General features: G+C 40.2%; 1 protein-coding gene across 10 annotated transcripts in view; it reads right to left on the reverse strand.

Annotated features, from left to right (window-relative positions):
• Positions 1 to 13,864, reverse strand: part of MLYCD (malonyl-CoA decarboxylase) — a 35,139-nt gene extending 21,275 nt beyond the window's left edge. For all 10 annotated transcript variants that reach the window (XR_005863037.1, XR_005863038.1, XR_005863042.1 and 7 more), the window contains exons 1-4: positions 11,749 to 13,864; positions 5,392 to 5,504; positions 3,595 to 3,751; positions 2,942 to 3,091 (exon numbers count right to left, since the gene is read on the reverse strand). Coding sequence is in view for 1 of the 10 variants with exons in the window: in XM_025154300.2 (XP_025010068.2) it covers positions 2,942 to 3,091; positions 3,595 to 3,751; positions 5,392 to 5,504; positions 11,749 to 12,624 (1,296 nt within the window). In the remaining 9 variants the exon portion in view is untranslated. The remainder of the gene's footprint in view (positions 1 to 2,941; positions 3,092 to 3,594; positions 3,752 to 5,391; positions 5,505 to 11,748) is intronic.
• Positions 13,865 to 24,503: the final 10,639 nt, after the last annotated feature.

The following is a 24,503-nucleotide window of genomic DNA, read 5'->3' on the forward strand; positions in this document are numbered from 1 at the left end:
ATGCTTTGATTTTGAATCAGAAATGTGCTGAAGAGTAAATAAATAATCTTTTCTTGTACTGTGTTCCCATCAGTACTGTTATTAAAACAGCCACAGTAACCAGGTGGCCTTTGGATTTTGTATGACTAGCAAGACCACAGGTCTGTTCAATTAAAAAAATATAAAAATTAAAATCAATTATCTCAATTTCCCAGGAGCATATTAGAAAGATGACTGTATGAAGCTGTTCAGAAGGCAAAAAGTGACTGATGAGCACCATACATTTGAATCACACAACAGAATAAAACCTCGATAATACCTTATTTGTTGCTATTTAAAATAAATGCGGCTGCATAAGTAATACTGCATCACAAAGATGGACCTTATCACCACAGGGTTTAAAATATTAACTCATCTTAGGTATCAGATTTCTTAAACTTAAGAACATAATTCCTTTGCATTTCCAATTACACATGCACTGTACACACTAACAGACACAACAAATTACTGATTTTGGTTTTCCAAATTCACTGTCAAAACTCATCTTTTTTATTTTCTCCACTTACTACAAGGAATGGTTTTTGCTTATGAAATCTGACTCAAGAGTAACAAGCAAAAGCCTAGAAATCCCAATCAAATAATGGGAGACAATAGTGCTAGATGATGAATGCCTTAAAAAGATTCAGAAGAGAAGGGCTGGAGGTGCAAAGTGACTGTGTACAATGTGCATAAAAAGTCAAAATGTCAGTGCAGTGTAAATATGTTTGATAACAAATAGAATAAAACACATGGAAGCATTATTTATTACAACATCAAACTTATGATTTTCCTTCCATAAGTCCTATGGTAAGCAAGAAGGTAACAAAAAGTCACTGAAATCTTTGTCTTTCAGATGTATTTTGAAAAATAGATAACTGCCGTGCTGACTGAAAATTCTATGTTAGATGATTAAAAAAAAAACATGAAATCTGGAGGAAAATATTTCTACACGCTTTTTGAGCATTAGCTTCATTCTTACAGTATGTTCCTGCTTTTTAAGTGGATTGATAGCTATTAGGTGTACTGGGTGAGAAAATAGTGGCAGGGGTGACTTACTGTCTGGATGTGAAGTCTGCAAGGCAATTAACATTTTCAGATGTAAGACAAAATTAGGCAAGTGAAATTTAACTTTAAAAGGTCTGATCTAAAGGGAAAAATCTGACCTGTAAATAAAAGCTGGTTTTCATGGATTATTAAAACTCAAGTCAGACTGCACAATCAGATCATGTCTTTAACTTCCTGAAATAGTGTACTCTGCTCCGCTTCATAAATTCTCACCTGCAGTCAGCTTAATCATTTCAGACTGACTGAAGGGTGTATATAAGAGTATCTGGCCTTGTTCTGAAGAGATGAGATTCAAACTTCCAGTAACACATGACCAGCTGTTACGTTCTGTATTCACATCTAGAATAAACTATATTCATGCAGTATGAAATAAAGTTCCAGGAAAAGGGATAAGAAATAAGAGCAAAGAAAATGATAGCTGTTCCTGAATCACAATAGCCTGTTTCAGATATTAAAGGCATCTCAGCCAAACTGCTTCTTATTCATTATATATTTGATGAACATTGAAAGAGGGTTGAATTTCATAATGCTGAAATGTAGAAACTTTGTCTTAATTATAAATAAGAAAGCAATTATTCTGTTGGGCACATTGAATTTCTGAACTTGCACCTATGTTATCTAAGTATGACATGTCTATTTTCCTTTGTAACTCACTCAATTTTTCCAATGTTGTAAGCAATTTAGTGACGGACAAATACATTGTCAATGGGGTTATTTTATGAGAGCAGCTCAATTATCCATAAATAATTTCAGATTTGAAAGCAGATAACTGCATGAATTTGTCCCAATTTCCCCTCAGTCAAGATCAGGCAGATGGCACAGCCTAATTATACCTGGACTAACTGCACGTTAGACAATTAATCTAAAAGCTGTTTTGAAAGCAAGAAGCAACAAAATTCAGCCAAAATAGCCATTAAAATAAAAAAAACCAACACAACAAAATCTTCAGTGCAGCCAGCTCTGATCCAGTACTTGACTAGTCAATCATTTTGTAGTAGCAGAAATTTGGTGCATCCAATTTTGAGTTATTTTTAATCAATAGAACTGAAGTTGTAAATCACAGAGAATTTTCCAAACATTATTACTAATCCACATGTTGGAACAATTAATAAAAACATAAGCATTGATCATTACTTTGAAGTAGTAACTTTGTTAGTAATTTTAATATTAAAGACTCTTAAATGAAATAATGTACTTAACACAAATCTGACTTTCTCTTTCACAGCACTCTGTGTAAGTTAATTCCCATTCCTTTCTCCTGTTGCTGGGAAGGCTCTTGTAGAAATTAGTAGTCCTAAAACTGCTAACAATAACCCTACAGCACGCCACGATACTATATAAATTCCTAGAACTGATTTGCATAAATTAATTGATTTCTGGTACTTGCAAGTGCTAAAGACATTTTCCTTCCTATATTGTAAGAAATGTCTGAGCGAAGACATACATATATGTGTAGGGCTTGGAAGAGAGTATTACTCCATTGACTCAACTGATGGACAACAGTGAATCATATAACACATTACATTTCAAAATAAAGCTAAATTATATCTATGTTCAACAAAGAGTACTCTTTGGATTCTTGAGCAACTCATGCATGTGGTTTGGCAGACCAAATAATTCAACCAGCACACATCAACTATGTGACAGTAACTACACCTGGCAGTCATTAACCAATACCAGAAAATGTTCTGCCAGCTCTTTCCAGATTTTCAAACGCTGACCTGGTAAGAAGTTAAAAGCATAGCAGAAGACCTAGCAGGTCCCCACCTTGAAAACTGTGACAAAAGGGAAACTAAAACAGCAATAGAAAGGGAGCACATTGGCCAAGCAGTATCTTATGTGCACCCTGCACACCTACCTGCAGCTCCTTTACCACACGTTTGATGAGGTAAGTCCCAAGTTCCACTCCCTGCAGTCCTTGCTGAGTCAAACTGATTGAGTAGAAAATTGCTGTTGTAATTTTGTCTGCATCTTCTGTTTCTAAAGGCTCCACTTCTTTCACTATGGCCTGGGAAAATAAGAACAAAACACAAAATTAGTTGTAATTACTATTTTAATAACATGTGAAGAGGCTTTTCTTCCTAACTTTCAAATGTGTTAACATGTTTCTCACAGAGAATAATGAATAAAGCAGTGGGAAAACAACAAAAATTCAATCAAGACAGAAAGGCTGTTCATTCATTAGGAAGCGTGTGGGTAATAATTGTAATGGGTTTAAAATTTTCAGAAACAATCATAACTGCTTGTAGGTTTTAATTTTGCTTACTGTATTTTCTTATTTATGTCTTATCTTTACTTACTGTTTTTGAATTTGAACAAAACTCCCAAATTTTTGTTTACATAATATGGAGGATACTCAGAAAATCCCTATATTTAAGAGGAAAGCCAATTCATCTCTTTACAAATGCAACAAAACTAAATATTCCCAAACTGTTACAAATTAGAGATTTCAAAAGGTATACATTGCAATTTAAGCACTTCGCTGTGGACTGAATACATCAGTGACTGTACCTGGATGCTGCTGGAGATATCACTGGTTAATGCAACATGCAAGACTATCAACGGTTCTCCTGGGATTGCACAGTGAGAAAAAAAGTAGCATCTTCTATATGACCCCACTCGACGCTTCATATCAACCCAGTTTCTAACAGGATGCACAGCTTCAGAACTCAATGAAGAAAAAGAAACATTTGTTGTTTCATTTAAAGAATGCAGTTGCCAGTCCTACACACTCAGTACTTTTGGCATTGATATCAGTAACAAAACTCCTCAGATTAAAAAAGGAGGATCAGGCCACAATTTGAAAAAGTAAAACCCATCATCAAATTGTAACAAAGTCAATTGTAAAGGCCTACTGCATACCAGTCCTGTGGTTTTCTTTGGGATATACTCATTATGAGATCTCACTTACACCTTCTGCTTACTGCAGGATACCAAGCTCAGATGACTAAGCCATTGAATGAGTTAGTTTTCCCAAACTAGGAAGTAGAGATAACATGATCATCTTCATAAAATACCTCATAATTTTCATAGGAAAGTGAGAAAAGGATTTCCAACCATAACATTGCCTCCTAAACATCATTAAATGTTTAGGCTGATGTACACCTTAAAGCATTTCTGCCTTTCTACTTCAGCCCATTCTAAAACATATTTGCCAGCAATGCACCACCCATGCACTAATAGTGTCACTTGTTTTTACAGTACTCAAATAATAGCCTAGAGTATTTTGTACACCGTTATTTCACAGGTCCACATTGTGTACTATGCAGATACAAGGATGTGACATCTTGTACTTCAATAACTTTCCCTAACCTAGCCAAACACTTTAGTATATCATCATCAACAATACCTATGCTTAGCTGAAATTAAATTCCTGCTAGCACTCCCACAGTCACATCTTCAAGCAATCATTCAAAATATTCTTTCCCTATTACATCTGAAAGTCTGGAATGTTTGCCGAAACACCCTAAAGATTAAATACTACCAATTCTTTTTATTTCAAAGTTCAGCTTGTGTAAGATCTCTTTTCTTTGCCTCATCCACATTTAAGTCATGTACTTTCACAACTTTCTTTAGAGATTCATTTTTCAAGCTTTTCATATAACAGAGCGCCACATAATTTAATTCTTATTCAACAACCTTCAGCTTCATCACTGTAATTTTGAGTATTTGACAGAAAGTCAAAAAATAAACGGTGTAGATTTAAAGGAATGCTTATAAAAAAAACCCACTGTGCTCTCTTCACATAGAGTTTACACCACTTCTGCACACCTCACCAGTTCCAACTAGGAAAGGGAGCCTCACTACCTGAGAAGTAAAACATGTTCTTGAGTATTGGTGCTGCATCACACTGAAATAGTTATTCTCCTCCAACACTGCTATGACTGCTGGGGCAGACTGAGGGGAGAAGGTGGCAGTGGTGCTGGAGGTAGCAGTGGCAGCAGCACCTGTGGGAAGAAAGGGAGTGCAAGAAGGCAGTGTAGTGAGAGTCTGGGTGTGCAAGAAAAGTAGCAGCACCCCTAGTAATGTGCTGATGCATGAAAACTCATCTGCTAGAAAAGACAGCAGTTTATCCAGATAGCATGTGAGCAAATAATGGGGCAACAATCCCCTTTTCTTTACTTAAAAACTGCAGTATATATTTAAAGTGCACTCTTAACTGAGCTAAATGCAACTGCTCCTCCTTAATTACACCTAGCCTGAGATTAAAGATTGGAAAAGTGCTTATCTTGAGAATGGTGGATCTGTGCAGTCACAAACATTTCATTGCTGTTACACCAAGGAGAATTAGGAAGTTTTAACACTTACTCACTGATTTTCTGGAGTACTTCACAAGGTGACTGCCACGTCACCCGCTCCAAATTTAGGAATCCTGTTGAAAACCACTCTGAGAGCATGTTCTTTAGAACACCACTCATTTCCTGCAAACAGGAAAAGAAAACAGGAAAAATTAGCCAGGGAAGAACACACAAATGTGAGAAAAAACAACCCTGATCATTAGGAACTACAACTCTGGGAAGTTCAAGGAAAACAATGCACGCATTCAAGATTAAAGGCCCACCAGCTCAGCTTTCCACATACAGGATTAAAACAATGAAAACGTTTACAGGGAGAATGAATTTACTGTCAGTACTAAGCTGCAGATAGGGAAAACGATCTTAATGCAAAGCACCATAGGGAGAAAGCAGACAATAAGTAGAAGCATTTGAGAAGTCTTGACAGTAAAGCAGCAGTTGCATCGATGCTGATACATTCATTTAAATAGCAAGAAACAAATCATGGGAAACTTGATGAAAATAAGAACTTGAAATTCAATCTAATTTTCTACCTCTGAATCCTTTCTGAGCGTTCAAGACGTTCATGCCTTGAAGATTACTGTAGTAGATTCAATAGCAGTGGAGTGGCACGTACCCACTCGGGATAATGAAATGGGAAATGCACACCTTGGAACACAACGCAATAACACCATAGGCTTTCCAGAACTCTCTTCCAACTTCAGCATAAATGTGAACATTTTTCAGCAAGAGAAACAATAGCAGCAGCACAAGACTACAGAGCTCAAAAATGGCAGTAGACGTGGAACAGTATGATACCAAAATTAAAGCCAACTGTAATAGCAAATACTTTCAGAAGCATTCATCATCCTAATGAATTTCATATTCCATGCTAATTTCCTGCTGCCTATTTTATTAAAGATTTTCCTAACTGAAATTCTTTATTTGAGTTTGCAAAGTCTTCTTTAACTCAGCACAGCATGAATATCCCTTAAAGAGATTCTAAAGTTATTTTTCTTTCTTATATTTGCTCTGCATATAGGACACAGCGTGATATTAGCACCAACTTACCAACAGCCTGAAAGGAACTGTAGGCTTACCTGAAACTAACTTCATAGCCATTCATTTAAAACCAAAAGCTGCTCACTTTCTATTCAGACCTTTATGAGATAGCCACTATTGTAGATGAAAAAAACCCATATAGACACAAAATTATGCTCCAATGCACTCCAGCTTGCTACACCTAGCTAAAACAACAGGAAAAAGAATAGAAATCCATCTAGAAATTAACCCTTCCTAATTAAAACATTTTACCAAAGCCTAGCTGTAGTCTCACTACCTTCCTATGGAAGCAGAACTACCAAAATTGAAACAGAGAGAAAGTAAAATCAGCTTTAGTTAACCAGAGCTGGTTTCAGCATTACAGTGAGGTGCTAGAAGAACTAACATTTTCAAACCCAGACTATGCTTGCAGCCAACTGAGATCAGATACCTTAATTCACCCCAGTTCCCTCGACTAGAATTACATGTACTCTTCCCACAAAAACTCCTAAAGCAAAGTTGGCGCTCCTGACCACAGCTGTGGATTTTGCAAGGTAAATTCATAACAAATCCTGGCTCTACTCCACATAGAAAGTAGTCAAATTTTCCTTATAGAAGAGCTTTGGTTTTTCTTTTTCATTCCACCTCATTTTAGATTTACTAATTTGTGTTAGTGAATTACAGAGGCTCCTGTCTGGCATGTTTTTGTCTATGCAGGTGAACCACCTGGAAGAAAACTACCATTCCTCTGCACAGAACAATTCTGTTGTGCACAAAAATGTACTGCTATCTTTCTATGTTATTTTTCAGTAACATCCTTGAACACATAAGAACAGAAGAGTTTGCTTATTGAAGCATAATGCGTACTGCAAATGCTGAAAATGTCAATGGTGTTGTTCCAAACACAGGGAATATCCATAAACTCTTCCATAAGGTCACATCTCCAAACCTGTGTGAATTATTTCTTTATTGGTCTTTCTCAGCAGAGCTGCGTTTATGTTATAGAACATTCTTGCTAGATGAGCTGAAAGTCTTTTGTCAAACTGTTCTTCCACCTGCACTTGTACCACAAGGCTGTATATGCTAGTAAAAAGTGAATATGAAACTGAAATCATGTACAAATGAACGTGAAGGTGAAGTTTAAGTAAGGTAAGCAAACTGGAAGCCAATGGAAGCTACAAGTCACCAGCATACAGATAAAACATACGTGGCTGTCTGCAACACATCCCTCTGATGACCACATTAAAAAAAACCCATCTGCTAACAGACACACCTGATGTATACCAGAAAAACCATTTAGACAATTCTTCTAGGCTGAATTAAATAGACAGCAGCAGGTAAAGCAGGCAGCAGAGCCCCAGGCAGCCTGAATAGCAGCAGCTACAAGAAGGGCTCCTTCAGGAAGCTACGCAGGAACTGAGCAGTGCAGCAGAGCAGGTACCAGCCCAAAGCCTCTGCAACAACAGTGAATCAGCAACAGTTTTAATGGGAGAAGTTGAATTCTCTTCTTTTTTTTACAGTACATTTTTTACACATGATGGTATGAGTGCCCTCAACAAGCGTACTCTGACTCTTGTTCCTTCTGGCTCTAAGGATTCCCTCGTGAATCCTTGTTTCTGCCCAGCTCTGAAGTTTATCAAAAATAACCATATATCATTTTGGTCAAACATCTTCCACTGTAGCGATGGCCTCCACATATATCTCAAGATTGTTTTGTTTTCTTTTGTAAGGGCACAACACAAGCCAGTAAATTAAGCCAGAGTTGTCAGAGTTAGGATCCCACTAACAGAATCCTACAGCTCTCTTGTCACCCATCTGCTTTTCGGAAAGCAAAGGCCATTTCAAGCTGCAGTCTAGCAGTTAGGAGGGAAAATGCTGATGCTGCACCCTGCTGTCATTGAGTCCCCCACAGGTGTGGAAGAAAGGCAGCTGTGCTACATGCAAACTTTCACAAGTCAAAACCATGGAATCAGCCGCATTTTGTCTCTTGAAGCAGTTACAAGTTTAGGAAGCACTCTCTGTAGGATGGGACATAATGATGTCTAACTGGACTGGAAGCTACTTTCCAAAATGCAGAACAATATTACAGAGCTACTTCAGGTCCAAGACACAGTGATATAAAAGCCAAGCAGCTGTAACAGAGAAGAAAGTGAAGCTGATGGTGCTTTTGGTAATGACTTTGGGGAACTGTCACTCAACACATCATCTATTGGTTGTAAACAATAATGCCTTATAAAGTAACAGAATTGCACACAATTCAAAGAACTGTGCATGCTAACACACTGTTTTTGTGTAGAAAAACCTAAGTTGCAGATGCTGTAAAACTGATTCAACTGATTTGTCCTGCGAGCAAAACACTGAGCTGTGCTGAATGCCATAATGGTCACTAAGCCTCCGAAAGCTTTGATTCCAGTAGTAACATTCTTAAGTCAGGATCTCTTATTTCATATACTTAGTGGTAAATTAATTCATATTTTCATTTCTGAGGCCTTTCCAGGCATAACATTTTAGCCAATGCTTCTTAAAATAAGAACAAAAAAGAAATCACCTTCATTAATGAGCAGCCCAAATTCAGATCTGAGCAACTAGATGTACTCAGATTAGTATGAAAAACTACCAGCTATGCATTGGCTTCTATTGGCTGTGTATGATAAACTGTGATTTTGCGAAAAGACAGAAAAACAGAGGCTTTCTGATCTGCACATCAGGTCTGTGTTGGGCAACAGATGGGAAAACCCTTATGAAAAGCCTGATTTTCTTGTATGAAGAGAACCTGCCTCTGATGAGGGAAATTACTTACACGAGGAAACAACTTCACCACCTCTACACGTTATTTACTGTAACGTATTGGAGGAAGTCCAAATATTAAGCTTTATAAACCAATATCTAACAGTCCAAGCTGTTTGTGTGCTGATCTGTTTTGAGGAAATACAAATATCTTATATTTACACCACACAGTGGTGGGTAATCCTTGTTTTAATAGGACTTTCAAAACTCAAAGTAAAACCTAAGGACTGTCTAAGCAATATTTCAGACCAGGCAGAAACCAAAAGCCAGTAGGCAGCATTCTATAATTCTCCTCCATCATAACCACCTACATCATTTTACTTCCACATTTTGTTTTCAGTGCAGACACAAGCAGTAATTATAAAATTCTTTTAGTACTTTTTCTTGTACGTATGGTAGAACTGAAATCCACAGTAACTAGAGGTGTCTACAGAGGCCTTTAGACAGGTAAACACCAAACACTTCTTTCTTCCATAGGAAAACTTCTAACTTCCAGTTGTTTCTCTAGATAAGGGCTTCTTAGATCTTTAAGGGAAACTGTTTCAATATTTGGAGTGCCAAGAGAGCAACTGTTTCATACAAGTGAACAGATACCCTAATCCACAGGGAGCCCTTGTCAATGAGGCTGCAGTTATTTCATAGAAACAGCCAACTTCAGGTCCTCCTACAGGTTGCTGTAAGAGGAAAGAACACTCAATTACAGCGCTTCTTTCATTTCCAGCAGACCAATACAAGAGCAACAAGCCTGCAGATACGCCTCAACTACCGCTTAATTGTGCAACCAGGTTTGCTTATAAATCAATTTGACAAAAATTGTTCCTCTTTCATTATTCTTTGCCAGCAACTCGAACTTCCAACTTTCTTTTTCCTAAATCATATGGAAAGATGAACCTCTTGAATGCAGTAGGTCAATTATTTGCTACCTGGGATAACACTATGAATTCTTCACCAGTGCCTGCGTTTCAAATGTTGGAACTGGGAAAACAAGCAAAAAACACAACTCACAGCAAGGACATGCTGAGGTTGAAAAAGAAGCAATGCAGCTGACAGTGTTCTGCACTGTAATGAGGAAAGCTGGACTCAGAAAAAACTCAGGATTTCAGCAAGTTTCACTCTGTGTACTACAAGGGAGCTCAACAGAAAACGAACTCATTTATAAAATCACCATAAAACACACATCCTTTGGTGGAACGAAGGGCACAAGAGAAGAACATGGAAAAGGAAAAGAAATTCAAACAGCATCATGAAAAATAATTGTGCCCAACTACAGCCTAACTTTCCAAACAGCGCCTTCTGAGCCAGTACTGGTTTTTAGAAATGGTCATCGTAGCACTGTCCACAAGGCCTACGAAAGTAACAGCTGAGTCATATGTAATGGAGAAGAAAATCCACCTCTGGGACAAGCTACAAGGAGAAACTTCCATCCACAATACGCCCTGCATGCATTTTTGGTGGACTTCTAGGGAAAAAGGCTGCATAGCTTGAACTGAAGATGATGATGCACCAGCATGCAGCACTTCATCTATTTTGCTAATGATTAAGGAACAACAAAACCAAAGCAAACAGATTTTAAGTGCTGAGCAAGACACTCAGTTCAAATGCAAGACAACCTTTCCCAGATATGCTAGGAAGGAAATAACATAGTTGCAGTCCTCGTTACTATAGAAAACAGATTAGAATGACCTATACCAAACTCCAAATTGAAAACAAACAGCATCTGGAGTAAATCGTCACATTCAAAATGGTCACACATACCCACACAGAAAGCCAAGGCAAACCAGGGCTGCCTCGAGCTTCCCTAGCTGTATGCTATTCACTGCCAGCTCTCGTTTTAGAACCCGTTACATATGAACAATAGAACTGAGGAACAATTGCAAAGAAGACCACAAGAACAGATAGACAGAACTGAGCACAGCCACACGGATGAAACCCAACGTTTCAAACAATGTTTTGAGAAGAATGCTTATGAGAGCTTTTTTATTGAAGCTTCCATTCCACACATAACACTTTCCTACTTTCAAACGGGTTGTGTTTGATGTCACACTGTATTATTTGATGTGTGTGCTTTACAAAGTTCCACTGTGCTTATTTTGCAGACTGGGTCTGTTGTTACTTGAGATGACCCAACCAGAGGCAGAGCGTTACCAACTGACACTACATTGGCCATGCAAGAAGCATGTTTAAAATACAGTTTTTCTAGCAGATTTAGGAACTCAGCACTGACATTAAGTCAACCTGTTTTAATCAAACTTAATTTGGACCTAAACCTGGTTTTGAGTTGCCTAACTCATTGCCCTTCACTCAAACAGAATCTTTGGATTATGGCCTGGCAGCCCTGCCACCACCTGCTGCTGCTGTCAGAGCCAGCAGTCATGCCACTACACGTCGCTCCTCCTGCGAGCTTCTGACAGCCTGGCAGCCACACCTTCAGCTGCCCTATGTCTGTCCCTCTGTGTCAGTGCCATCCCATCACAGACACAAGGCAGGGAGCCACGCTCACGGGACACGGCCCGGCCGCACACACCCCTCGGGCCCTGACTGCCTCCTGGGCTCCTGCCCTCACCTTGACGTGAGGCCCATCCACCGCCTTGCTCGCCAGCCCCTCCACCAGGTCTCCCCTCAGCTCCACCAAGAAGCGCAGTCCGCCCTCCAGGCGACCCAGGTGCTGGAACAGCCCCCGGTACCGCGGGTTCAGATAGTAGCGCAGCCGGTCCTCGGCCTGCAGCAGGGCTCCCAGCTCCCTCTGCTGCTCCCGGGCCTGCAACACTTTGGCGCTGAACTCCGCCACCCGCCCGTGGTCCACGCCGAAGTCGCGGGCCAGGCGGGTGAGGAGCTCAGCGCGGGGCGGCCCGGCCGGAAGGCCGCGGTAGTACCGCACGAACTCCGCGCCGCGCAGCTCCGCCGGGGGCGGCGCCTTCTCCTTGGTCTCGTAGGGCGGCAGCGGCGGCACGGAGCGGCTCAGCAGCTCCTCCATGCTTACGTCGGAGGCGGCACCGCAGCCCGCCGTGCCCCGACACGGGCCGGCCGCCAGCGAGACACGGAGCAGCCCCCGCGACACCGCCCGGCACTCGCACAGGAGGAGCCGTGAGCGCAAGCACGGAACGAGACGGCTCATCCCGCCACCAACCGCGGCTTCCAGCTGGGCCAGGCCGCGGCACCGCCCTCGGAGCGGCAGCGGGCGCGCTGATTGGCTGGCACCGCGGACCCGCCAATCAGAAGCGAGAAGGGGAAGTGCAGGAGAGTGTGGCGCGGCGTGACTAGCGCTGCGCCGCCATCTTGAGTGTGGCGGGCGCGAAAACGCGCTGTTGGGTTGTTCCTTCACAGGCGCTGTTGGCTGTCCTTCCTTGCGCAAAGCTTTTATCGTCCTCAGTGCACGTTCCTTCAAGCGTTCGCTGTGCAACCCAGTGATTCCTGGATCTTTCTCACCTGTCACTACCATTCCCTGCTCACTGTCTCCCAGCCTGAGGCGCAGGCTGAGTGGGTGCTGGGTAAATCTCCATGGTGAGCCCTTGGCCCTGACAGAGAGACTTTGGTCAGCATCATGGATTATGCTGATTTAAGACTGGTAGCATCTAAAACAGGTTGTCTCTACAGCCTTCAGGGGGTTACTCTGCCTGGTCTCCTGGATGGCTGCCTGCTGCCAGCTGGACTGACTGGGCAGTGTGGGTAAAGAGGTTATTTCCCAGTCCAGCAAGGTGGGGCCAGGCCTTATGACATCTGTTCAGTCTGAAATAAGTCCAGAAAATGGCATAAATTTGATGGTGTAATCTGATGACGCGGTCCTGCAAGCAGTATGCCCTTTGGAACCTACAGAAAGCCTCCAGTGATGGGTCTGAAGTCCTCTGCATGCTGCAGGACTGTTGATGAGCAGAGCTGAACACACATGCTCTCTGGTTTCTATAGACCTAGGCTTACAAAGATGATTTTTTTTCTTTTTCACACCCCACGTACTCCATGCTTACTGTTGTTACATGCAGATTACACTAAGCAAAGTACACAGGTCAGAGTGATGGCAGTGAGATTAACATCAAGCAGCAGTTGTCTCCACTTTGGGAATCACAAGGAATTATTGATTCTCTGCAGCTGAAGTAAGAATTGAGAACAGAACTAGGCCCTCTCCACCACCAAACAGAGCAATGTGAAAACAGCACTGCTGCTGGTGTGTTATCCAATTAAACATTTCTAGAACAATGTTAGAGCTCCCGGGGACGAAAAAAAAACCACACACACACAAAAAAACCCAGCAATGTCAGCAGTGTAGCACTGGGGAACTGCAGGTCGTAAGATAAGCTTACAAACCCCGAAGGGAGGGAAACATGACTCAGAAGCATTAAAATATATGAAAAATAGCTTAAAAAAATTAATTTCCGGAGGCAACGAATTACATTTCAGAAGTTCCCTTAACAACTCTGTAACTTCATTTTCAGCAGAAGTGAAAGCTCTCAAAAGTTGGCTGGTTAGTCCTGCTCCACCTCCGAAGCCTGCCAAAGCCAGCTTCTGTGTCAGGTTCACATACTAACATGGGTGATAACTTTCACCAAATAACGCGGTGACATTTGAATGTGCAGTGTTTATAAACAGCAGTGCTGCAGTTCTAAATGGCTGTTAGTTAAACAAGTCTGGTTTCTGTCTGAAAAACCGAAATAAAGCTTTATTCAGCAGTGTTCCATAATGATGTGAGCAAGTTTATTTTTTTGGATAGCTAGAAATAGAGCTTTTTCTTCTGTATCCTTAACAGTTTTCTTTAAGCTGATGTATTTGTTAGATACGTGTTCATATAATAAACCACTTTACAAGCCATGATGCAGATTTGGTCAATGAAAGCCTAAAATCTGTGTCAGAAGCCTACTTGAGCCTAGACGGTCTATCTGGCTGCTCTGGTAAATGCACATCAGCTCTGAAAACAGCATTACAAAATGGTTGCTTCTGACTCACCCAGAAAGCCTTAAGCTTTGTGAACATAGCAAGGCTTCTCTCCTAAGCGTCTTGGAACGCTTGTGTAACTATGAATAAATGAAATTAAATCAAAGCATTGAGGAGCTTACAAAAATGTAAGGAAGCCTTACGCACCTGTTCATCTTCTGCATGATTCAGTGATCGCTGGAAACTTCAAGAAGCTCAAGGACAAAATGCAGGGAGGGGATGGAAGCTGAAGGCTTACTACCTTCCAAGAAACAGACAGCATTCTCAGATCAAGAACAGTGTTTCTGGCTTTTAGAAGTCCTACACAGAAATCCTTTTTATTCTTTTCATTTTGACAGTCCTCTCAGCTTGGCTTTAGTTACTATTCTTAAAATAACATAGCTGTCTTGCGTAAGCCACAGGCCATAAAAACTAGTTACCTATGTTGTTCATCTACAAGAAAAAAAGCATTGTGATGTAAGTTATAAGGCTTTCAGAAGTGAGAAATTCCTTTTTAAATCTTTTACCACTTCTTTTTGTCCCCTAGGGAAAAAACATCATCTGCTTCAGCTGCTGTTCAAAACTGAAAATACCCTTCTCTGTGTTGGGACTTGAGGGCATGAACAGACCTTAATGGTTCTGACCAACTCCACCTGGGGCCTAAATCTACTTTGCCTCTCACACCCTCCCATGTGCCTGGGAGCCCCATTTTGACCTAGCCTGGAGTTTTCAGTCCTTTTTTGAGCTTATGTTTTAGGAATGTGGGCCTCCAGTTCCACCAGAGCTCTGCCTAACTGCAGTCCTGCTTCCACCATGGACCTGCTAAGCAACTAATGTTCTGTGTCTCACTATGGCTGCTGTTGTGGTGACTGATCTTGATTCTCTGGCTTTACCTTGCTCAGTGGATTTGTATGATGATCCAAACTATATACTGAACCTGGCTGCTAACAAGGCCTGCTGTGCTCAGTTGTGGTGAGGCTCTTGTTCTCGGCTCCATGCCACACACAGAATGGCCAGCCTTGCTGCTCTGAGATCTTGCCTTCCTTCAAATAACAAGGACTTTGCTAAACTTGGGATGCTTGGAGATGAATTTATGATATACAGGGAAGTTTTTTTTTTCTTTTTGACTTTGTTTGAAAATTGAATATTACTATCAGAAAGCTGGAGATTGAAAGAGACTAATTATGCTTCAGTAATTGTAACTTTTGTCTCCAAGCAAAAAGAGAAGCGTATAAAAGATGGTAAGTCGATCTGGTCCTTTTTTTTTTCTTTCTTTCTTTCTAATCAGTTCAAATGTTAAGTAAAAATAAAGAAGATAGCCTGGATTCTCTGCTCAATAATTCCTCTGTAATTAAGATATGTGTGTGCAAGCGTATGTAGGATAGAAGTCTTAAATGAGGAGCAAGCTGTACTGCTATCAAAAAGAATAGCAGAACTCCCATTAACTTCAAAGGAAGGAAAATGGAAATGTGCATTTCCAACAAAGCCTGTGTTTGTAGCTGTTCACGATAGGGAGATTTACAAAAAAACAGCCCACACAGCCCACTTCTGCCATGAGAGCATTGTGACTTTTAGTCTGGTGTGTAATAATCATGCATATGCACAAGATATTTTTTTCTAAGCGTGGCTCCCAAATTAATTTTTTTAAGTATCTGCTGGAGCATATTAAAAGCATCTAACTACTTGCTTTATTGAAAAATAGCTGTTTTCGGTTTGATATTAAGGGAAAAGCTAAGAGATGATGATAAAAGGCCTCTTTCCCTGTTTTTTCTTCAAGGTTGGTGAATTAGCAGTGCTTACAGTGTCATAACACTGTGGCAAGCTGTGTTGCAAGCTCTAAATGAGTTTGGTAATGGCTTTGGAAAGAGTTTGTAAAATGACTTTAAATGAGAGAGAGTCCTATTTTGAAGATTTCATAAATCTCAGAGGGTATTATTGGAAGAAAATCTGCTGTAGTTACTTAGCAAAAAAAAAAAAAAACCCCACACACACAAAAATCTTTTCAGCTTTTATACTTGGCCTTCAATTATTTAGGCCCTCCAGACAGGCAATTCTATATGGCAGTTCTGGGGTTTGTTTTGTTACAACTCCCAAAACTCTCTGTTTAAAATTAGATAGAAATGTTCAATTGCCAGAGCTAAAGCCAGTGTTTAGCTTTAATCTTCATTTTAAATAAATATGATATTGTTTTATTGAATTATCTGGGTTTAAACACACGAGGCTTGTACACAGAGGCTACAGACTAAATTCTCTGCTCTCAAGTGAACAAATCTGTTGAAGCTTCATTGTAAGTCTAGCTGGGTTCAATGTTTTGATTCCTGATTCTCCAGATCTTCAAATACTTGCTTAATTTGCCTGCAGTGAGCACTTCACTAGGTAACGAAACGAAGGACTGGACAGGATAGGTATCTGCCGTTAAGAACTGATCACAGCAATGCTTGTTTCAAGTGATTAATCTGCCTGAAATAATGATTATGAACTTAAGGATTTTTTTATAGCTGTCTGAAGATTCAGATCTGACTAGTTCTTTCAGTTCTAAGAATATCTGAAACTGTCGGTAGACAGTACATTTCTCAAACTCAGGTTTTCCTTTCTTTAAAGAAAAGAAAGGAAATATTCTTGATTCTAAGGAATGTCTTTGAGATTTCAGTCTACAGTTAACACAAACGTAGTACTTTTTCAGCCATGGTATATTTTCAGCCATGGGTATTAAGTCCACTGATGGAAGTTGCTAACACACATATGAACCTTGACTTGATCTGTTGTTTGATGCTTGGTTTTGCACTTACCCAAACTCATTTACTAGATTCTGCATTTGCTTCACTGTTGTTTCCCCAGAGTCATTGTAATTAGTATGGAAGTTGGCACAGTAAAAGCTTCAAGCTGTGTTTTTTTCCCCCTCATCTTCTTTTGGTAATTAATTTCTGTTTTAGTATGAAAACATAACTTATGAGAAGTCTTAATTGATGAAGTTTGTAGTACTTCTATTAGTATACCCAGTTTGTGCAGTTCCTTGCTATTAGTTCTTGTTGAGGCGTAGAAGACATGTTAGATGGAAATGAAGCCAATGGTCTAAGCAGATGCTCTTGGCTATAGCTGGCTCTCATGCAAGATGGACACATGAAGCTGTACTCTGATGTGCATTAAACTTTTATATTTAAGAGATAGTGTACAATATATTGGGAAATTCATGTTAGTTATTTCTAAACTGATGTTTATAGTTCTTCTTGTTGCTCAGTCATGGTTGTTTTTACGCTTGTGTGAATTTTGATGTGTAAGCAGTGAGGTCTCAGGTTGCCTCTCACCCTGCAGACACAAGGCTGGGTGGAGGGGTGAGAAGCTTTCTTTCAGTTTTCCCACTTGCAGTAAAAATTGTTCGTTTTTCAAATGTAACGGGACAGGAGTTGTCAAGAAGGGAAGCTGTACGCTCCTAATATGGAGGAAATATGGAAATTATTTTGCTTTTTATTCATACTTATTATAACTACTGTGTTCAGTCACAGCAGTTGAACAAGAAATGTAATGAAATATTTGGTACTCTTGGAGGGAGGACATGCAGCTTTTCCTCCTGTGTGACGTAGTTCTAGATGTTGAGCTGAACTCAACTCTTCTCTTAGTTTGTGAAGCAGTATAGAATACTGTGTTAATATTCTGGTTTTCATTACTTTTTCCTTTTCCTTCTCCATCGTGAAGGACTAGATCAACAGCTTCATGGAGACCACTGTGCTGGAGGAAGCTCTGCAGTGCTTAGAGCAAAGCATGGCCGGGGCGCTGAAAGCAAAGCTTTTTTTCCTGTAGTAGAGGCCTAATTTCTTGTACCTGGATTATGTGCTGAGTGGTGTGTTGCCTGTGAGTGACTGGCATTGGGTGACCAGCCTCTATCTCTAATTAGAGTGTTTTGTTCCTTTATTTTTTTCATCTCCTTCCAATTCACCTTCAGGCATTTGCTCAGTGAAAGGATCTACTGAATCATACGAGGAGCAGTTCTGGATGCAACACAATTATTTACCCTGTACATCTTGCTTCTTTTACAGTTGGTGTTTAATGTTGCATGGATGAGTGCAGACTGGCTGTTAAGATCAAATGAAAACTTATGTACTCTCTTCTATGCTAAAAACACTCACCGGTTTTAATAGAATAAAGCAATTATCATGAAATTAAGAGAAGTGGCAATTGCTTTACACAGCGTGGAACTTAATATTCAGGAAACAAAGTGTTTTAAAATCTTTTTTTTATACCAATGGCAGTGAAAATAATGCTTTCAATATGATTGTCTTCAACAGGCTTGGCTTTATGTTGCTGGAGTTTCCTATAAAGACTTATAGTTTGAAAGTTATCTGTTGGAATATTGCAGTGCTTGGACTCGCTTTTCTTGTCCCACAGTGACTGGCCATCTCACATGTGCTCTGGTATCACATAAAGTTAGCAGGAGCGTAATGAAGCGTTCACAGCATTTCGTTTGTGTGTAAAACCAGTAATACTAAACCAGCAAGGATGTCAGACTTCGTGGTGTCAGTGTATTAATGCCTTTCACCAACTGTACAGGCCTCTTAAAGCTCAGTTCTCAATGAGATCTCTCTGCCGTATTTTCACGGTTAATGTATGTATCGTATGTGTGTACAGTGGATGGGGAAAAGCTCTTGCTGAGCTCCAAAGGAGGCTGTGGGAAAGCTGGTAGAGCTTGCTGAACCTGAGCAGCACAGGAGATCTGGAGCCATAAGCCACAGCCCAGCAGGAACTGAAATAGTTGTAGCTGAACACTGAAGTCTTTATTGCCTAGTAAACTGGCTTTTGCTGCCAAAAATTGATTACGTTCTAGTTGATGTACTAATACAGTGTATCCTGGGGATTAAAAGTGCTTTGGTGTGCTTACTTCCAAGAGTTGCAAATGAGTTTATTGTCAAGCTCCAGCCAGCATTCCCCTGTCATATAGCCCACTACGACTGTCCCCTGATGGCAGATGTCAGTGGCTTGTCCCATTAGTCTTTTTCCTGCAGTCAGAATGCCTTTACCTTAGGATCTGCACTCTCTGCTTTGCACTGAACAATGCTGAGGTGCAGTCTTGTGTTCCGTAACACCACAATGTACAGCATGGTGGTGGTTTTGAAGCATGAGGAAGCTTTCAAGTAAATGATGAGCACGCTGAATAATGAAGTGATTGCATAACTGTAAGCCTGAGCAAGTATCTCATGTTAGCACACACTTGAATTCCAAATGAAAGTGCTCATTGTGCTGTCATTAAAAAAGAAAAAGTGGAAGCACAACACTATGTCAATCAGTCCAAGGGCTGAGGCTCAAATGTAATTCATACCGAATGCAGAGAGCTCCTTCAGCATTAAGTTTTGCCTACGATGTAGTCCTTATTCCAAAGCCTGAATTTTTGAGCCTCGCTGCATACAGCTGATGCAATTCATGTATAAACATGAGATTTGTGAGCAGAAGCCAAAATGTAAATGTCTGTGTCTGATTTTTGGGCATGAGGGGAGCGTTCTGAATGTTGCACTTGTGTGTGTGTGAAGGTACTGTTATGCCATTACTTGGAGATCTGAATGCAGCTGGGGTATAGTTCATAGTTTTCATTTAAACTTGTATTGATTGCTGACCCCAAAGAAATTACCGACAAACTGGAGCATGACAACTTGTGCCGTGCAGTGGTGTATTTCATTTAATGTGATAGTAAATATAGTTATACAAGAGGGAAAAGGATCTGAGGGAGTCTCGTCTGATGCTGCAGATGGCTTTTTGCAGTACTGCACGGGTGGCTGTTGAAATCTCTGAAGGATAGGAGGGAAAAAAGAAAAAGGAGTCAAGGCCAGAACCTCAATTTACAGCATAACAAAATTAGAAATTGAAAGGATTTGGGAAGGAATGCTCCTCTTAGGAGGAAATTACGATTTTATGTCTCTTGATACCCCACTGTATTTCTGCCCTTGTAATTGAGTGCCGTACTGAGGATGTGCACTGTTTCTCATCTTCCTTGCTACAGTGGGTAGGTTGGGACTGATAACTTCTCTGACTTTGACACTGCAGGATTTGATGTGCGCAGCCATGTGCTTACAGCTGAACGTGGAGCAATGCTGAATGTGTGCTGAGTGAATTCTTGGTAATACTGTGTGTTCAAAGGGCTCGGATGTATCCTGGGTATTTCCACTGGTAATCAAGAATCAAGTGATTACTGTATTTTCTGGTGAACTCTAGGGTGGAGATGTGTAAGAGCACACAGGTTCACATGATGTTGGCTTGGCTTGTGGGTCATCATACAAAGACAATGTAGGCAATAGCTTTTTTTTTTTACCTATAGGACTTGCTTTGTGTATAAGCTTCCTACCCAACCCCACTTCCAATTTGGCATTAATTTATATATACAGACTCCCTCCCCACATATATATAAAACTTAATTAAATATATAAAGTCTATATATAAATTTAAGATATGTATTTTTATGTGCATTCTAGATCTGCATCATAATAAGATGTGATGGGAGACGGGGGTAGTGAACTGGTAAAGCATGAAGGCCAGTAAATAAATGGACTGTTTCAACTTCTGTGTTTTTAATTCATCAAGCAGAGTGCTCGTCCTGTAGCTCTGTCATTTTTTTTCTTTCTGAATGAACTTGAATGTTTCTTCTTTGCTTTGTAATTATGCCACGGATTAATATATTGTAAAAGACCTCACTTTGGAGCCTGAAATTAAGCTAGTTCTTTTTCCGCTTTTTCTTAATTACTCGTGTAAGTAAGAGCCATAAACCCATGGCAGAGAACAAATGAAAAAAAATTAAAAAACTTAAAAGGTGTGGGGAGAGGTGACAGTGGCATCCATTTGGCTGCTCTAATAATAAATGGCTTAAAATGCTCTCTGAAACAGCCACAGCGCAGGAAATATTAAGGAACTCAACAGTCTGCATGTAGTTATGGAAAGAACATAAAGTTTTCAGACAATGGTCTCATCAGGGATCCCAGTTGTAAACAGTCTGGAGTGTACCCACTTAATTATATGAAAACCTGGATGATGCTCTGGGGAAGAATTAAAATGCATCCCACATTAAAGGCGAATATTTAATCAAGTCAAAAGCTTCATTGTGCTCTATAGCAAGCCAAGTTAAATCTAGGCTGCTAAATATTTTATTAGTGTTGATGTTCACTTTAGCCATATATCAGATCATGGTAACAACAACAGAAGTATTTCTTCCACTTAGGGAGCATGGGGCTATGATAAGCAACTTTCCTTGGCAGTTATGATGCTTAGTGTGGAAAGTGGCCTCAAGGAAAGCGAATCTGGAGCTGGAAAGTGGCCATGCTGAAGTGTGTTAAGATGGTGGCCGTGCCATGCAGGACAGAGCAATTCATGCTTGTGTACTGTTCTTTTCACATAGCTATGCCCCTTCAAATATATTAAAATGTATTTTAAAAGGGAGCACAGTAGGGACCTACTGACACAGACTATTTTTACTCAAGCTTAATGCATCACTAAAGAAGAGAGAAACTAAAAAATTATGGTTTTCCTTTCAAAATAAGCCCAAATAACTGAAAAATATAGATTTTCTTGTACTTCGGAAGCCAGTCGTGTTGAAATTAATTATGTTTTAACCTTTTTTTATCACTCTCAGCGCTTTGGCAAGTTAACTTTGAGAAAGGGCAGGTTTGTCTTGCAGTTTGGGTCAGCACAAACCTCCATTAGCTATAAATTATTTGTTATGTGCTCAGTGCTTTATGATGCCTGCAGTGAAGGGCCACCATAAAAGCAGTTATACACATAGCGTGCAAGAAATATGGTTTTCATACTTGTGAAATCCAGGATGCTGTTTAGGGATTAATGCATGGCTGCGTGCCATAAAGTAAAACTGATAGCTATCTTCTTCCTTCAATGTTAATTTCAAAATTCATGAAGTTCAGGTCTAAATGTTTCTAGAAACTAATGATAATTACAAACCCAATGTTGGTTCTGGCAGTTTAGTGCAGTTAAGCTTAGAGTGGGAAACCAAGAGCTCTTAGTAAAAATACAGCTTAGTAGGAGGCCACGTGGTCCAATAGTATGAGTAGATTTCCAGTGGTTTTGAGAAATTTTATTTCCTTGACCCCCAGTAAGTAGCAGCACTGCAGAAATGCTGGTTAATTGAAGGTTTGATGCAGTTAGAGGCAGTGGGCAGAGCCGTGCCCCAGCTCAGCGCTTTGCTGTTATCTCATCCCTACTCTCCTGTGAGCCCAGCGTAGGTCTGGGGCCACGAATCAACATGGGCGCTATTCCTGCATCCACAGTCATTTAATTTATTAGATAGAGTTCAGCTTGCCTTCTGAAGAAGGAAATCAATAACGTTTTATTACCATCCTATTGCTTGATGCCTCTTGAAACCACCTTCTTGCCCCAATGTTCTGCAGTAATGAAGCCTCCGGTGTTGCTCCTTCACATGCCTGTAACCTTTTTGAACCTCAGATGACCTCTTGTTGTTATGTTCTACAGAATAAGAGCAAATGCAGGAGGAAAGAAAATTCATTACCTCATCCACATAATTACCAATACCACATTAAGTATTCCTCCAACTTTTCACCTCTGGGAGGTGAATGGTTTCCTTTCCTGCAGCCCCTGAGGCACATCCACATAAGCGTAGCTGATTCCTGGCTTCAGAACTGTTGGGGTTTGCAGTCTGGGGGATATCTAAACATAGAGCTGATCTCCCCACCCTGCGCCTTTGAAGTTCACCTCATTAATTGTGGATCTGTTGACCTTTCTGTCCTCTTGTATTTGTTAATACTGTAATTTTCAAATTGCATTGCACTTCTATTATCTTATTGTCTGTTGGTTTAATTGACTTCTTGTTTGCTTTTTTTCTCATGTCCGGTTTAAATGACTGCATGCAGCAACTATTGTGGAGGATACATGCAGTGACAGCCCCAGCAGTTCTATTAGTGTAGGCTGACTCTATCAGATGTTTCAGAAGTTACTGTAATTGTATTTAAATTACATACTTTTCATATTAATTCAATCCTTCATAGTCTGAAGAATTACTTTGTAGACAGGTTATATTGTTGAAAGGGTAAGAAGTGTCTAAACCAACTAAAAACCTAATTGTGTGTGCTTCTGAATGGTACTGTGTGCTATGTGTTTATAAGTGAAAGTAATGTATTTCTGGAAGCTGTAAGTTAGATAAACAACTTTAAGTTAGAAAAGCAGCTGAAGCCCAAGTCACTCACGTAGCCCTTCATTTAGACGTGTTCTGTAGTTTTGTTCTGCAGTCTTTTTGCTATGACCAACTCACTAAGTCCTTAAGCAGAGCTTTTCTCAAGCCCTATTCTGCACTGGCTCTGCCATGCTTCTCTTTTTCTCTTGCTTCCATTCCCACAAGATGCCCATTTGAACAGTGACTCCTTTAGAAGTCCCAGTGAGTCTTTGAATTGATCCTTGTTGCTGTTATAATTTCTTCTTTGTCTTAGGCCTGTGAATATTTAACGAGGAGCCACAGAATTCTTTAGGATTACACAGCTTTCATAAATTATTTCTGATTATTTAACTAACTCTTAATACTCTACTAGCAATGTCTGCTTTTAATAAGTAAGTAGTTGTTCTCACTGTGGTGTTTTGTTGGGATTTATTTTTGTTTTTGACAGAAATAGGGTAGAAAGCAATTACATGAGCATTGCTATCAGCAGATGTGAAGGGACACTCGCGCTTGGCAGGCAGGGAGCAGGCAGTGCTGAGCAGGTCAGCAAACTTGTCACCCAGCTCACTGCAGGCAGGAGAGCAATCCTGCTGCTGGCTTCACTCCGTTCCCATGAGACACCGTTGCTTGAGATCGTAGACAATTTTCAGTAACAGTATGAAGCTGCGTGAGACACCAGTGTTGTGTTCTGTTAGTCCCAAGGATTTGTAGAGAAGGATTGTATTAAAGAGCTTTTACTTAAAAGATGGATTATTTTAGGGACTGAGAGGTTATTACTAGCTTATCTGGGAACATCGCTGTATTACTCAAGACCTTTTGATGTAAATGTTCTGTTGTCCGGTTATTGAGATTCTGTCTTACAAATGTTTTATTTCACCTTCAGTTAACTATTGCAGGTGTACCTCTTGAGCACCTGAAGCATTTCCTGCTGTGGATATACTGTCAATGTGTTAAGAGATCAGATACTAAAAGACAGCCAAAAATGGGAATGAAGCCTTGCTAAGAGAGGTATTTTTAATTAATGACAGGTCACTGATTATTGGAATTGGATTCTCTAGTGCATGAGCAGCTTGCTGCAAGAAGAAGAGGAGGCATTAGAATATAAAGGCTTTATATCAATCTATGTAAGCCATGATTGCAGGAGTGAAATTGGATTTCTGGCATGTACTGCAACTTCTTTCTTGCACAGAAACAAATAAGTAGCCAGGCCTGAAGGTGGCTATCTTAGGCTTCAAATAGTTGTAGTCCTGCAAACATCTGTG

This window comes from Gallus gallus, chromosome 11 (genome assembly GCF_016699485.2).
Source record: "Gallus gallus isolate bGalGal1 chromosome 11, bGalGal1.mat.broiler.GRCg7b, whole genome shotgun sequence".
In the NCBI taxonomy this organism is placed as follows: domain Eukaryota; kingdom Metazoa; phylum Chordata; class Aves; order Galliformes; family Phasianidae; genus Gallus; species Gallus gallus.